At 36.1% G+C, this 13084-nt stretch overlaps 1 protein-coding gene across 5 annotated transcripts in view; it reads right to left on the reverse strand.

The window, feature by feature from the left end:
- Positions 1-13084, reverse strand: part of DOCK7 (dedicator of cytokinesis 7) — a 203869-nt gene that overhangs the window by 169770 nt on the left and 21015 nt on the right. For all 5 annotated transcript variants that reach the window (XM_044749192.2, XM_044749193.2, XM_070486407.1 and 2 more), the window contains exons 3-7: positions 9903-10078; positions 9644-9712; positions 3129-3258; positions 2821-3033; positions 2380-2465 (exon numbers count right to left, since the gene is read on the reverse strand). In XM_044749192.2, coding sequence (XP_044605127.1) covers positions 2380-2465; positions 2821-3033; positions 3129-3258; positions 9644-9708 — 494 coding nt within the window. In that variant the 5' untranslated portion in view covers positions 9709-9712; positions 9903-10078. The remainder of the gene's footprint in view (positions 1-2379; positions 2466-2820; positions 3034-3128; positions 3259-9643; positions 9713-9902; positions 10079-13084) is intronic.

The following is a 13084-nucleotide window of genomic DNA, read 5'->3' on the forward strand; positions in this document are numbered from 1 at the left end:
GAAATGAAGAACTTCTCTGAGAAACAGCCTACTCAATTAGGAAATGTAACATAAAGATTGTAGGTATTCAAGAGGGAGAGGAGAAGGAGGCTGGAGCAAAAAGCTTGTTCAAAGAAATAATAGCTGAGAATTTACCAAACCTGGGGAAGGAACTGGAAATACGAGTGAAAGAAGCCAAGAGACCTCCTAACTATATCAATGTAAAAAGACCTTCTCCAAGGCATATGGTAATAAAGCTGGAAAAGTTAACCAAGAAAAAATATTAAGGGCAGCAAGGCAGAAGAAAATAAATTTCAAAGGAATCCCTATCAGGCTTTCAGCAGATTTCTCAGCAAAAAGCTTACAGGCTAGGAGAGAGTAGAATGATATATTCAAACTTCTGAAAGACAAAAACTTTCAGCCAAGAATATTCTATTCACTGCAAATATCCTTCAGATATGATGGAGAAATAAAAACTTTCCCAGATAAACACAGGCTGAAGAAGCTTATCACCACAAGACCACCTCCCCTAAAAGAAATACTCAAGAAGGCCCTCATACCTAAAAAAAGAAAGAAAGGGGATACAAAGCCTTGAGCAAGGAGAAAAATAGGTAGACAAGATCAGAAAAGTGCAGCTCTCTACCACAACAGGTGAGCAAACATTTAATTGTAACACTTATTTGACACAAAGATCAATGGAACAGAATTAAGAGCCCAAAAATAAACCCACATCTGTGGACAGCTAATTTTCAACAAGGGAGCCAAGAACATACAACGGAGAAAGGACAATCTCTTTGATAAATGGTGCAGGGAAAACTGGACAGCCACACGCAAAAAGAAAAATGACAGTAGATCATTATCTTACACTATACACAAAAATTAACTCAAAATGGATTAAGACTTGAATATAAGGCCTGAAACCATTAAACTTCTAGAAGAAAACATAGGCAATACACTCTTTGACATCAGCTCAGCAGCACATTTTCAAGAACCATGTCTGACTGCTAAGGGAAATGAGAAAAAATAAACAAATAGGACTACATCAAACTAAAACGCTTCTGCACAGCAAAGGAAACCATCAACGAAACAAAAAGACAACCTAACAATCAGGAGAAGATATTTGCAAACCATATATCTGATAAAGGGTTAATATTCAAAATATACAAAGAACTCATACATCTCAACAACAAAAAAACTAAAAACCCGATTTAAAAATGGGCAAAAGATCTGAATCAACATTTCTCCAAAGAACATAAACAGATGGCCAACAGGCACATGAAAAGATGTTCAACATCATTAATTATCAGGGAAATGCAAATCAAAACTACAATGAGATATCACCTCACTCCCATCAGAACGGCTATAATTAACAAGACAGGAAGCAGTAAGTGTTGGAGAGGATGTGGAGAGAATTGAACCCTGATACAATGCTGGTGGGAGTGCAAACTGGTGCAGCAACTATGAAAAACAGTATGGAGATTTCTCAAAAAATTAAAAGTAGAAATACTATATGACCCAGATATCCCACTACTGGGTATTTGTCCAAAGAACTTGAAATCAACAATTCAAAAACACTTACACACCCCTATGTTCACTGCAGCATGATCCACAATACCCAAGATGTAGAAGCAACCCAAGTGCCCAGTGACTGATGATTGGATAAAGAAGATGTGGTGTGTGTGTGTATATATATATACACACACACACACAATGGAATATTACTCAGCCATAAAAAAAAGACAAAATCGTCCCATTCACAACAACATGGATGGATCTTGAGGGTATTATGTTAAGCAAAATAAGCCAGACAGAGAAAGAGAAACACTGTATGATTTCACTCATATGTGGAAGATACACAAACACACAAACAAAGTGGTTACCACGGAGAAAGGGAGTGGGGGTTGGGCACAAGGGATGAAGGGGCACACTTACATGGTGACTGACAAATAATAACGTACAGCTGAAATTTCACATTATAAAACATTACGACCTCAATAAAAAAAACTAAAAAATAAAAAAGAGAAAAACCACAGCTTACTACGTAAAAGTAAAATCAACTTTTTAAGGAAAAAGATACTTTTGTCTTTATACTCTCTAAGCCAAGAACAGTGTCTGATGAATACCAAAGATTTCAGTGAATGTTTGATCAAGTTTTAAGATTGACTGGATAGCTGTGGCAAGTCACCTTGACCTGTCAGCCAAAAACGCTCTAAAGCTCAGCTTCATACATAATTTTAAATGCTACTCAGCTCAGTAGCAGTTAAAATTATGTATAGAAAAACAATACTTCTCAAAAGGACACAAAAACGAGCATAAAATCTACTAGGATTTTGTCATACTAGTACTCAAAATATTATTCAAGAAAATAAAAGTTACGTAGTAAACGAGATAAATACTTACTTGAGTGATAAACATTTTACAAGAAGTCTTTGACCAAAATGTTCTTTGGGTACATCAGGAACACTAAGTCGTTCTATGGGTTCTTCCTACAAATTGACAAGCAACACCAAACTGAACATGATTATCATATTTCAACCCTTCACAATTTACTTTTTTCACAACTTATTTTATTAATCTAATACTTATAGTCTTTGCAATTGAACCCAGGAAAAAATGACTTCAAACAGAAGTCATGAGATCATAAGTGTCCTCAATTCACAGATAGTACTCATTAAGAATAATAAATTCAGTAGAATAAAAACTATTATTTCAGTTATAAAAATTATAGCAATGTTTCACTTAAGTTTTATTCCCTACATTATTATAATACTATACACAATTCATACTGCCAAAATATCTACCTTAATGATCATTTGCTTCTTTATATCCAAATATCTATACCTCATCTGGTGACGGATGCAAAGCGAAGAGTTCCTTGTGACGGTTTGACTTCCTTTGGTCATCATTCTGACGGTCTATTTCTTCATTTGGAGTTCGATCAAGTAAATTGGGAAGCAGAGCATCGGGAAGTGAATTTTTCAAGTCAAAAATACTGCAGGCCCAGCTCCCCCTTGGAGTGTCATCTATGGACACTGAACGTCTTTTAAGATCATCCTGTCACGCAAAACATTAAATGTAAATATATTAATTAATGAACAAAAACTATTTAAAAATAACTTCTTACAGTCATTTAAAAATAAAAGTATTACTTGCTCATCCTGGTAGTTGTTGCCATCTGGCGCTTCATCAGATTCAAAGACCTGTTTTGGCAAACCTTTTTGCCTCTCTTTCTGTTTATCTAATGTATTGGGATTAAATCCTGTTCCCAGTTTATGATATCTATTCAAAACAAAATAGTTAAATATTAATTTTTAAAAATTTTTCACTTTTTCATCATCATTATGTAATAAACCAAGTGTTCTCTATATCATTTCTTTACATAATAAGGATACACTCCAGTGGTTTTGAGGGTTAAACATTTAACCAGAGGTTTAAGAAAACTTCCATTCAAAGTTTCTTTAATCCAACTAGAGAGGAGATTATCAGTTTCTAGAAGTAAATCATATTTGCCTGCTTTTCAAGACAACCATGTGTATATAATTTAAGTTGCACTTTCTATTTAGAGAAGTGGTCAGTAAAAAAGAAGGGATAGGAAGCCAGATTAAAGAACAAAATGAGAAAGTAGAAAATATATACTGCATTCCTGGGGCCGGCCCTGTGGCCGAGTGGTTAACTTCTCACGCTCTGCTTCTGTGGCCCAGGGTTTTGCTGGTTCGAATGCTGGGCATGGACCTAGCACCGCTCATCCAGCCATGCTGAGGTGGTGTCCCACACGGCACAGCCAGAAGGACCTACAACTAGAATATACAACTGTGTACGGGGGGCTTTGGTGGGAAGAATGAAACACAGAAGACTGCCAATAGATGTTAGCTCAGGTGCCAATCTTCAAAAAAATAGGAAAATATATAGTGCATTCCTAATAATGTAAAATTTTAAAAGGCAAAAAAATTAAGCATTGAATCCTAAAATTTCAAACAGCCAAAACACCTTTGCTCTTATCTCATCATGTATAAAAATCTTAACCTAAAGCTGCACACTTTTAAAATGAAAAACAGCAAGATCTACACCACTGTATACATATAATTAACATAAGACATATTATATACATTATATAAGACATACATTATATAACATAACTGTTATATAATATATATTAGGCAGAAGAACTCTTAATATAACCTTTTTTCCTAACAACTCATATTCAAAAACATCAAATACTATGTTAAATAAGAGTGGTGATAGAGGACATCCTTGTCTCGTTCCTGTTTTCAGGGGGATGGCGCTCAGTTTTTGCCCATTGAGTATGATGTTGGCTGTGGGTTTGTCATATATGGCCTTTATTATGTTGAGGTTTTAGCCAGAGCAATTAGGCAAGAAAAAGTAATTAAAGGAATCCAAATAGAGAGGGAAGAAGTGAAACTCTCGCTGTTTGCAGACGACATGATCCTATACATAGAAAACCCCAAAGAATCCATGGGAAAACTTTTAGAAATAATCAACAACTACAGCAAAGTTGCAGAGTATAAAGTCAACTTACATAAAGCAATAGCATTTCTATACTCTAATAATGAACTAACAGAGAAAGAACTCAAAACACAATACCATTCACAACCACAACAAAAAGAATAAAATACCTCGGGGTGAATTTAACTAAGGAAGTGAAAGACCTATACAATGAAAACTACAAGGCTTTTCTGAAAGAAATGGATGACGACATAAAGAGATGGAAAGACATTCCATGTACATGGATTGGAAGAATAAACATAGTTAAAATGTCCATTCTACCTAAAGCAATCTACAGATTCAATTCAATCCCAATCAGAATCCCAATGACATTCTTTATAGAAATAGAACAAAGAATCCTGAAATTCATATGGGGCAACAAAAGACCCCAAATTGCTAAAGCAATCCTGACAAAAAAGAACAAAGCTGGAGGCATCACAATCCCTGACTTCAAAACATACTACAAAGCTACAGTAATCAAAACAGCATGGGACTGGTACAAAAACAGGTGCACACATCAATGGAACAGAATTAAAAGCCCAGAAATAAAACCACACATCTATGCACAGCTAATCTTTGACAAAGGAGCTGAGGGCATATAATGGAGAAAAGAAAGTCTTTTCAACAAATGGTGCTGGAAAAACTGGAAGGCCACAAGTAAAAGAATGAAAATTGGCCATTCTTTTTCACCATTCACCAAAATAAACTCAAAATGGATCAGAGACCTAAAGGTAAGACCTGAAACCATAAGCCTTCTAGAAGAAAATATAGGCAGTACACTCTTTGACATCAGCATTAAAAGGATCTTTTCGGACACCATGTCTTCTCAGACAAGGGAAACAATAGAAAGAATAAACAAATGGGACTTCATCAAACTAAAGAGCTTCTTCAAGGCAAGGAAAACAGGATTGAAACAAAAAGAAAACCCACTAACTGGGAAAAAATATTTGCAAGTCATACATCCGACAAAGGGTTAATGTCCATAATATATAAAGAACTCACACAACTCAACAACAAAAAAATCAAACAACCTGATCAAAAAATGGGCAGGAGACATGAACAGACATTTCTCCAAAGAAAATATACAGATGGCCAATAGGCATATGAAAAGATGTTCATCATCGCTGATCATCAGGGAAACGCAAATCAAAACTACACTAAGATATCACCTTACACCTGTTAGAATGGCAGAAATAACCAAAACAAAAAGTAACAAGTGTTGGAGAGGGTGTGGAGAAACCAGAACCCTCATACACTGCTGGTGGGAATGCTAACTGGTGCAGCCACTATGGAAAACAGTATGGAGATTTCTCAAAAAATTAAAACTAGAAATACCATACGATCCAGCTATCCCACTACTGGGTATCTATCCAAACAACTTGAAATCAGCAATTCCAAAAGTCCCATGCACCTCTATGTTCATTGCAGCATTATTTACAATAGCCAAGACATGGAAGCAACCTAAGTGCCCATCAACTGATGACCGGATAAAGAAGATGTGGTATATATACACAATGGAATACTACTCAGCCGTAAAAAAGAACAAAATCGTCCCATTTGCAACAACATGGATGGACCCTGAGGGAATTGTGTTAAGTGAAATAAGCCACATAGAGAAGGACAATCTCTGTATGACTCCACTCATATGAGGAATTTAAACATGTAGACAAAGAGAACAGATTAGTGGCTACCAGGGGAAAAAGGGGTGGGGGGGGTAGGCACAAAGGGTGGAGGGGCGCACCTACAACACGACTGACAAAAATGTACAAGTGAAATTTCACAAGATTGTAACCTATCATTAACTCAATAAAAATTAAATTAAAAAATAAATAAATAAAAGGATAAATTGATGGAAGGATCATTAGATGGAGAGATTAGATGGGTGAATAAAGGTATTAATTGATGAACAGATGAACAAACAAATGGGAACTGGCACTTCATGACTATCAGTCCCTAACCCTTTAAATAAAAGTTTTACCATTGCAAAATTGATTAAAAAAATATATATATCAAATACAGACACTAAGATCAAAGAGCAATTACTGTTCCACACCTCATAAATTGTCAAACTCGGGAATATTTTAATTGAGGAAAAACAATTATGATTACCAGAGGATGATATGGTTCTTGCTATCAGTCAATTTATGAAATAGTAATGAATTACATTTAATATGAATCATTCACATCATGTCTTGTTGCTAAAGATATTAAAATAGCAGCTACATGAGGTTCACATCACAGCATAATCACAAAATAAAGTATTTTTCTTGAAAAAACTAAAATACAGGTACTCACTAGAGTAACATGAAAGGTATCTTGTAGAGGCAGATGTTTTAATCTTTCATGAAATGTTTAAAGTGCCTTAATTTGTGAAGTTGCATATCTAAGCTGCTCTAATAAACCATTCTGCCTCCTTTATGTCCTAAAAAATTGACAGTATGAAATTCAAGACAACTGAGAAGAATGACAAGATTCATGACCAATTCTCTTTTCTGTTACTATCATTCTGTCCTCTGCTCAGTTGCTATGATAAGGACCTAAATTACCTATCCAACTCGACACACTCCACCATTTCTACGACCTCAAATCTTGGCATCCTCACTCTTATTCTGTTCCACCCATAGTGACCTCTTTGCTACTCCTGGAACATTCCCAGCATGCTCCCAGTATGGAGTCTTTGCATGTACTGTTCTGATTATTTACGCAAAGTAGAACATTCAGCCCCTCTTCTTGGCTCTCTCTTCCCCCTCATCCTACTTTTTTCCTCCACAAGTCCTACCACCACCATATCTATTATACATATATATATCTTTACTGTCTACTGGTCTTATTCCCACCTAGAACATAAGCTCTGTGAGAGCAGGGAATTAGTTTTGTTGATTTCTGTATCATCACTGCTTAGTACAGTGCCTGGCACATACTAGCCTCTCAATAAGTATTTCGTGAATGAACAACGAATACTTTCTGTCCCTTCATCCTTCTGTGCTGAATTATGGAAGATTTTGTGGCTTCATTTTACAGCTTACTATTCTATCTCCAGTCACATTCACTCTGTCATTAAGCCTATCTGATGAGTTTTTAATATTTTTTCACTGAACAAAATTTTAATTTCCAAAGATAACTGGCTGATTTTTGTATGGTTATCATATCTTTTCACACCTCTTTGAGGATATTATTCACACTTACAGGTCTTGATCTGTTAACTACGTCCCAAATTGTTAGTTTTTTTATTTGCAGTTTGATAATTCTCTTTCAAGTACACTGGTTTTCATCAAATAGTTGGCAATTCTGGGTTCTATGCTCATTTTTGAACTTGTATCTCCATATCTGTCTGGAAGTACTGTATCTGCTCAGCTCAGCCCATATCCAATGGTTGTGGAGAAGAGGCAAATCATGCTGCCAGGCAGAGTCTGCCAGTACCTAGTCTTCTGCGTCTGAGGGCTCCTCGTTCTTCCAAGGTTTGCCCATCTTGGGCCTATACTACCAGCTCAAGTTCCCATAATTACTGTTCTTAAAAAGGCAGATACCTCTGCTGCCACTCCTGTGTACACACGGCACAGGGGCTTTCAAAGTAACCAAATGTCCAACAGTTACCCCACGTCTCCCTTCAACTGCCTGTATTCACTGCCTCTGAGCTTACAGGACTCATGAAGCTTTGCATATATTTTCTCCTAGATTCTTCTGTACTGTGCTTTTCTCTTATGTTCCAATCACACCTATCTTCTGCCTTTCAAGGATATTTTAAAACTTTTGGTCCACCAAAAGTACCCCTTTTGTCTTCCATTCACCACTGTAGATAATAAATAATATCTACTTTGCGTAAATAATAAATAGTATCTAGTAATAAATAATATAAGCTTTAATAATCTGATGCTCCTAGGTTCTAACCCTGGCTATACCATTTTTCGGCTGTGAGACCTCAAAGTAATTTAACTACTCTGAGTCTGAGCTCCCTTATCTGTTAGAACCTCAAATGAGATGAGTGTAAAGTACCCAATAAAATGCCCGGCACACAGTAAATACCCATAAACATTAACTACCTTACCCTCTTGCCTAAATCAAGGTAGGTAACTCCATGATTAGAATTAAGTAGCAGATTCCATGATTCTGAAGTTAATATATTTTGCAATTAATCTCTTTTTATTAACATTTCTGATTACAAGTTTCCAACATACATGCATAGAGGTAAAACTTTTGCGTTATCTGACAGAGTCTTCAGTAACGTCTAAAATCTGGCTATTGAAATACTTATCAAAATTTTAAGTACATAAAAATGGCTCTTCTTTATAAAGGGTAGTAGGCTGTGCTTGTATTAGGTCACATTAAAACTAAAAAGCATGTCAGCAGTATCCCCGAGAGTGATGCTCAGCACAATATTAAACCCAGTGAAATAAGACAGCAACCATAAGGGCAAACAATAAGCAATGGATACATCACTGTTGCTAGTACAATTTGGCACAGATTACTTCATTTCTGAAAACTATAATATCACAACAGAATTCTCCACTACTTCAGTCATTATATTTCCTTCAGAAAAGTAAAATAAGGCTAGGAAGTTTCAGTATGAAGACCCTCTTCATTGTGTAAATTAGCAAAGGCAAAGTAGTTTTATTTTATTTCTTAATATGACTTGATATTTCAAACACCATCCATTAGAAAAAGAAATTTGTGTTAGAACAAAACATTATTTTTTACAAATATTTACCTGATTAGATGCACAGGTCAGGAACTTGTAAATATTTAGTTAGTTAACAAAAGGCAGAGATCTTTCAAACAGCTTGATCTGGCAAACTGGCTATTAAATTTAACTATTTAAATTTCAATAAACTGGATTCTTTTTGAGAAATACAAATTATTCATCAATATCTACCCATGATTTCCCAAAAGAATTAGACAAATTATTATCATTAATATATATTATTAGTTATTAATGATCTCTGATAATATAGAAATACTATCACCACAAATCTATTATTTTATAAGAAAAGTGAGTAAAAGTAATTGTGGAACTCCTAAGAAGAAAATATCTATACACAAGGTTCTTCTTTTGCTTCTTTAGCTATTTTTTAAATGAATTTTAGTGTCATAATTATTATTAATCTACCGTAATCCATTTATAGATCTTAGTATTTTTAAATGTTATAATAAACATATAACTTACTTTCTGATCACAATTGCCCAGTCTTCTGTATAACTTCTTATACAATCTCTAACATGTGGATCCATTTCACTATTTTGAAAAAGAAAATGTATTTATAATTTAGACAGGAGAACACTGCTGTTTGTGAATCTGGTTGCTGGAGTTCTTGTTCATATACTAGCAAACAACATCACCATAAGAAACAGGATCTAAATAACATAATGGAAGGCACCCGTTCTATAGTTACACTAAAACCAAAAATAGGTAAAGGTCTCCATACCTTTCTTCAGGTACAGCTGAAGCAAGGGTTCTACAGTCCCTAGGACTATAAACAACTTCAATATCATCTGGAGGGAATTCAATCAAATCCCTTAAAGGCCCAGAGTCCACAGGTAAAGGATGAGTAATGAGGTAATCTTCCAAATCCACTGGATCCACTGCTTCAGTAAGGGGCACCTTTATAAAGAGAGACAGGCATGAGAGGTGGGTAAAAAGGAAGAGGTGGATATAAGAATTTTAAAACTTTAAGCAAAGAAAAAATTATTTTTTGAAATATAATACGTTTTTAACCTAGTGATTTCTAAAATGTCAACAGATATTCAGTTGATGCACTAAGAAACCACAAGGTGCTGGCCTTCTTGGACTCCTCTGCTTTGGGTCATACTCTCTTGAATCTTCTTGCTTAGACTTTGCCTGCATCTTTCACATGAGAACAGTAATAATAAGTAACAGTTTTATAATACTTTACAGTGACAAAACATTCATTGGAGGGTTTTTCTTTTTTACATCTTTGAGATTTTCACTGCTAAGTTTATAAATAGTGCTTTTACTTTATCTGTTGATACTGTCAATTATCCTAGCAAGAGTGTATAACCAGACTGTAGTAGGCTGAAAAATGGTCCTCCATATTTCTCCACTTACCAATCCATGGACCTTATGTGGCCAAAGAAAATAAAATAAAATCAAAAATAAAAGGATATTTGAAGATATGATTAAGAATCTTAAAATAGGGACATTATCCTGGATTATGTGAGTGGGGTGGGTGCTAAATGCAATCATATACATCCTTGTGTAGAGACAGAGGGAGATTTGGGGCACACAGAGAAGAAAGTCATATGAAGACACAGCAAAGAGAGATCTGAAGATTCTGGCCTTAAAAACAGAAGTGATGCAGCCACAAGAGGCCCCCAGAAACTGAAAGAGGCAAGGAACTGATTCTGAAGGGAGCCTCTGAAAGGAATATGACCTTGCCAAAGCTTTGATTTCCGCCCACTGATTCTGATTTCAGACTTTTGGACTCCAGCACTGTGAGAGAAGAAATTTCTGTGTTTTAAGACGACACTCAGTTTGTGGTAATCTGTTAGCAGCAGCCAAAGGAAAACAATACACAGACCCTATTAAAAGCATCCATTAGCAATAAAAGAATATTCGTGGCATTCCTTAGCTTCTTTAGACTAAACTAGTAATAGGTAGAACAACGACATTTCAAAGATATTAAGTGAAATAATGAATGACTAACATCATAAACACTCAAGATAGTAGCTATTATTATCATTATGTGTTTTCTCATTTAAACCTCCCTCAAGCTCTGTAAGTTAAAGATAATTACTATTTCAATTCTACAGATAAAGGCATTTGTGCTTGAAGATGTTAACTTCTGAAAATAGTGACAAAATGATAGAACAAAATTTAACACTGGGTCTTCAAGCTCTAAAATTCATGGGTTTACCTCTCATAAGCATTCTATCTTACCTATTCTATCAAGTACATAATACGCTATCAGCACGTTCTTAATAGAGTTGGAAAGAAGCAATTCAGCAGGGAAAGGGAAATCTTTTGCAACCACTGTTGCTGGAACAATTGGATATCTATATGAGGGGAAAAAAAATGAACCTCAATCCTTACACCACAACATTTACAAAAATTAAACTGAGATGGATCACAGACATAACCATAAATGGTAAAACTATAAAGCTGCTAGAAGGAAACAAAGAAGAATGTTTTCACCATTTGGCAGTACGTAAAGTTTCTTAGACATGACATAGGAAGTAATAATCATAAAAGAAAATTTGAGACATCAAAAGACAGTTAAGAAAATCAATAAGCAAGGGGTTGGCCCGGTGGCATAGGCGTTAAAGTTCACATGCTACACTTTGGCGGCCCAGGGTTTGTGGGTTTGGATCCCTGGCACGGATCGAAGCACTGCTCATTAAGCCATGCTGTGGCACTGTCCCACATGCAAAATGGAGGAAGATGAGCACAGATGTTAGCTCAGGGACAATCTTCCTCAAGTAAAAAGAGGAGGAGTGGCTCAGAGCCACTCTTCCCTCCCCTCATCGAAAAAGATAACGAGGGGCCAGCCCAGTGGCACAGCCGTTAAGTGCATACATTCCACTTCGGCAGCCCAGGGGTTCGATGGCTATGATCCTGGGTGTGGACATGGCACCGCTTGGCAAGCTATGCTGTGGCAGGCATCTCACAAATAAAGTGGAGGAAGATGGGCATGAGTGTTAGCTCAGGGCCAGACTTCCTCAGCAAAAAGAGGAGGATTGGCAGCAGATGTTAGCTCAGGGCTAATCTTCCTCAAAAAAAAAAAAAAGAAAGAAAATGAACAGGCAAGTCACACCAAGAGAAAATATTTACAAAATATATTTAATAAGGGACTGGTATCTAGAATATATAAAGAAGTCCTACATCTCAATAATAAAAAGACAAACCATCCTGAGGCTTTCACAAAGCGAGATATAGGAATGGCCAATTAGCACATGAAAAAGCGCTCAACATTAAGTCATTAGGAGGTACTTCCACTTCTAGGAAGATGAAGTAGACATCCTTTTCCAGATTCTCTCCACCCATTACAACTACGAACCCTAGACATTACTATAAAATAAACAGAAGAAGGGTCCAAAAGGTTGAAAGGAAAAGACAGACCGGCAGAGACCTCGAGACCCAAGGAACGGCACAACAGTGAGTTACCTAAAATTTCTTTTTGCCTTATATACTCCAGACCTAGAGCTAGAGAAGTCTACAACCCAGAATACAAAGGAGCACAGGGAAAAAAAAAAAAAAGCCTGTCCTATCCAGCCAAAGGACCAAGAAAGGCGCAGCCTAGCAAAACAGAAAACTTTTAGACAATAACTGCTCTACTCCAGCCAAACATCATGTGAAAAATTGTGGTCCCATCATATGCACAACAGCAAAGGCCACGAGGGGAGTCAGACTTCACCAAGCTGTAACAAGGCTTGGTATGTAACACAAGATACCACTTTACACTCATTATGATGGTTATTATAAAAAAAAATGGAAAATAAGTGCAGGAGAGGACAGGGAGAAATTGGAAGCCTTGTACATTGCTGGTGGGTGGGAATGTAACATGGTACAACTGCTGTGGAAAACAGTTTGGTGGTTCTGAAAAAAACTTACCAAAAAACATAGAATTACCATATGATCCACCAGTTTTAC

The sequence above is a fragment of the Equus asinus genome, chromosome 16 (assembly GCF_041296235.1).
Source record: "Equus asinus isolate D_3611 breed Donkey chromosome 16, EquAss-T2T_v2, whole genome shotgun sequence".
Lineage (NCBI taxonomy): Eukaryota > Metazoa > Chordata > Mammalia > Perissodactyla > Equidae > Equus > Equus asinus.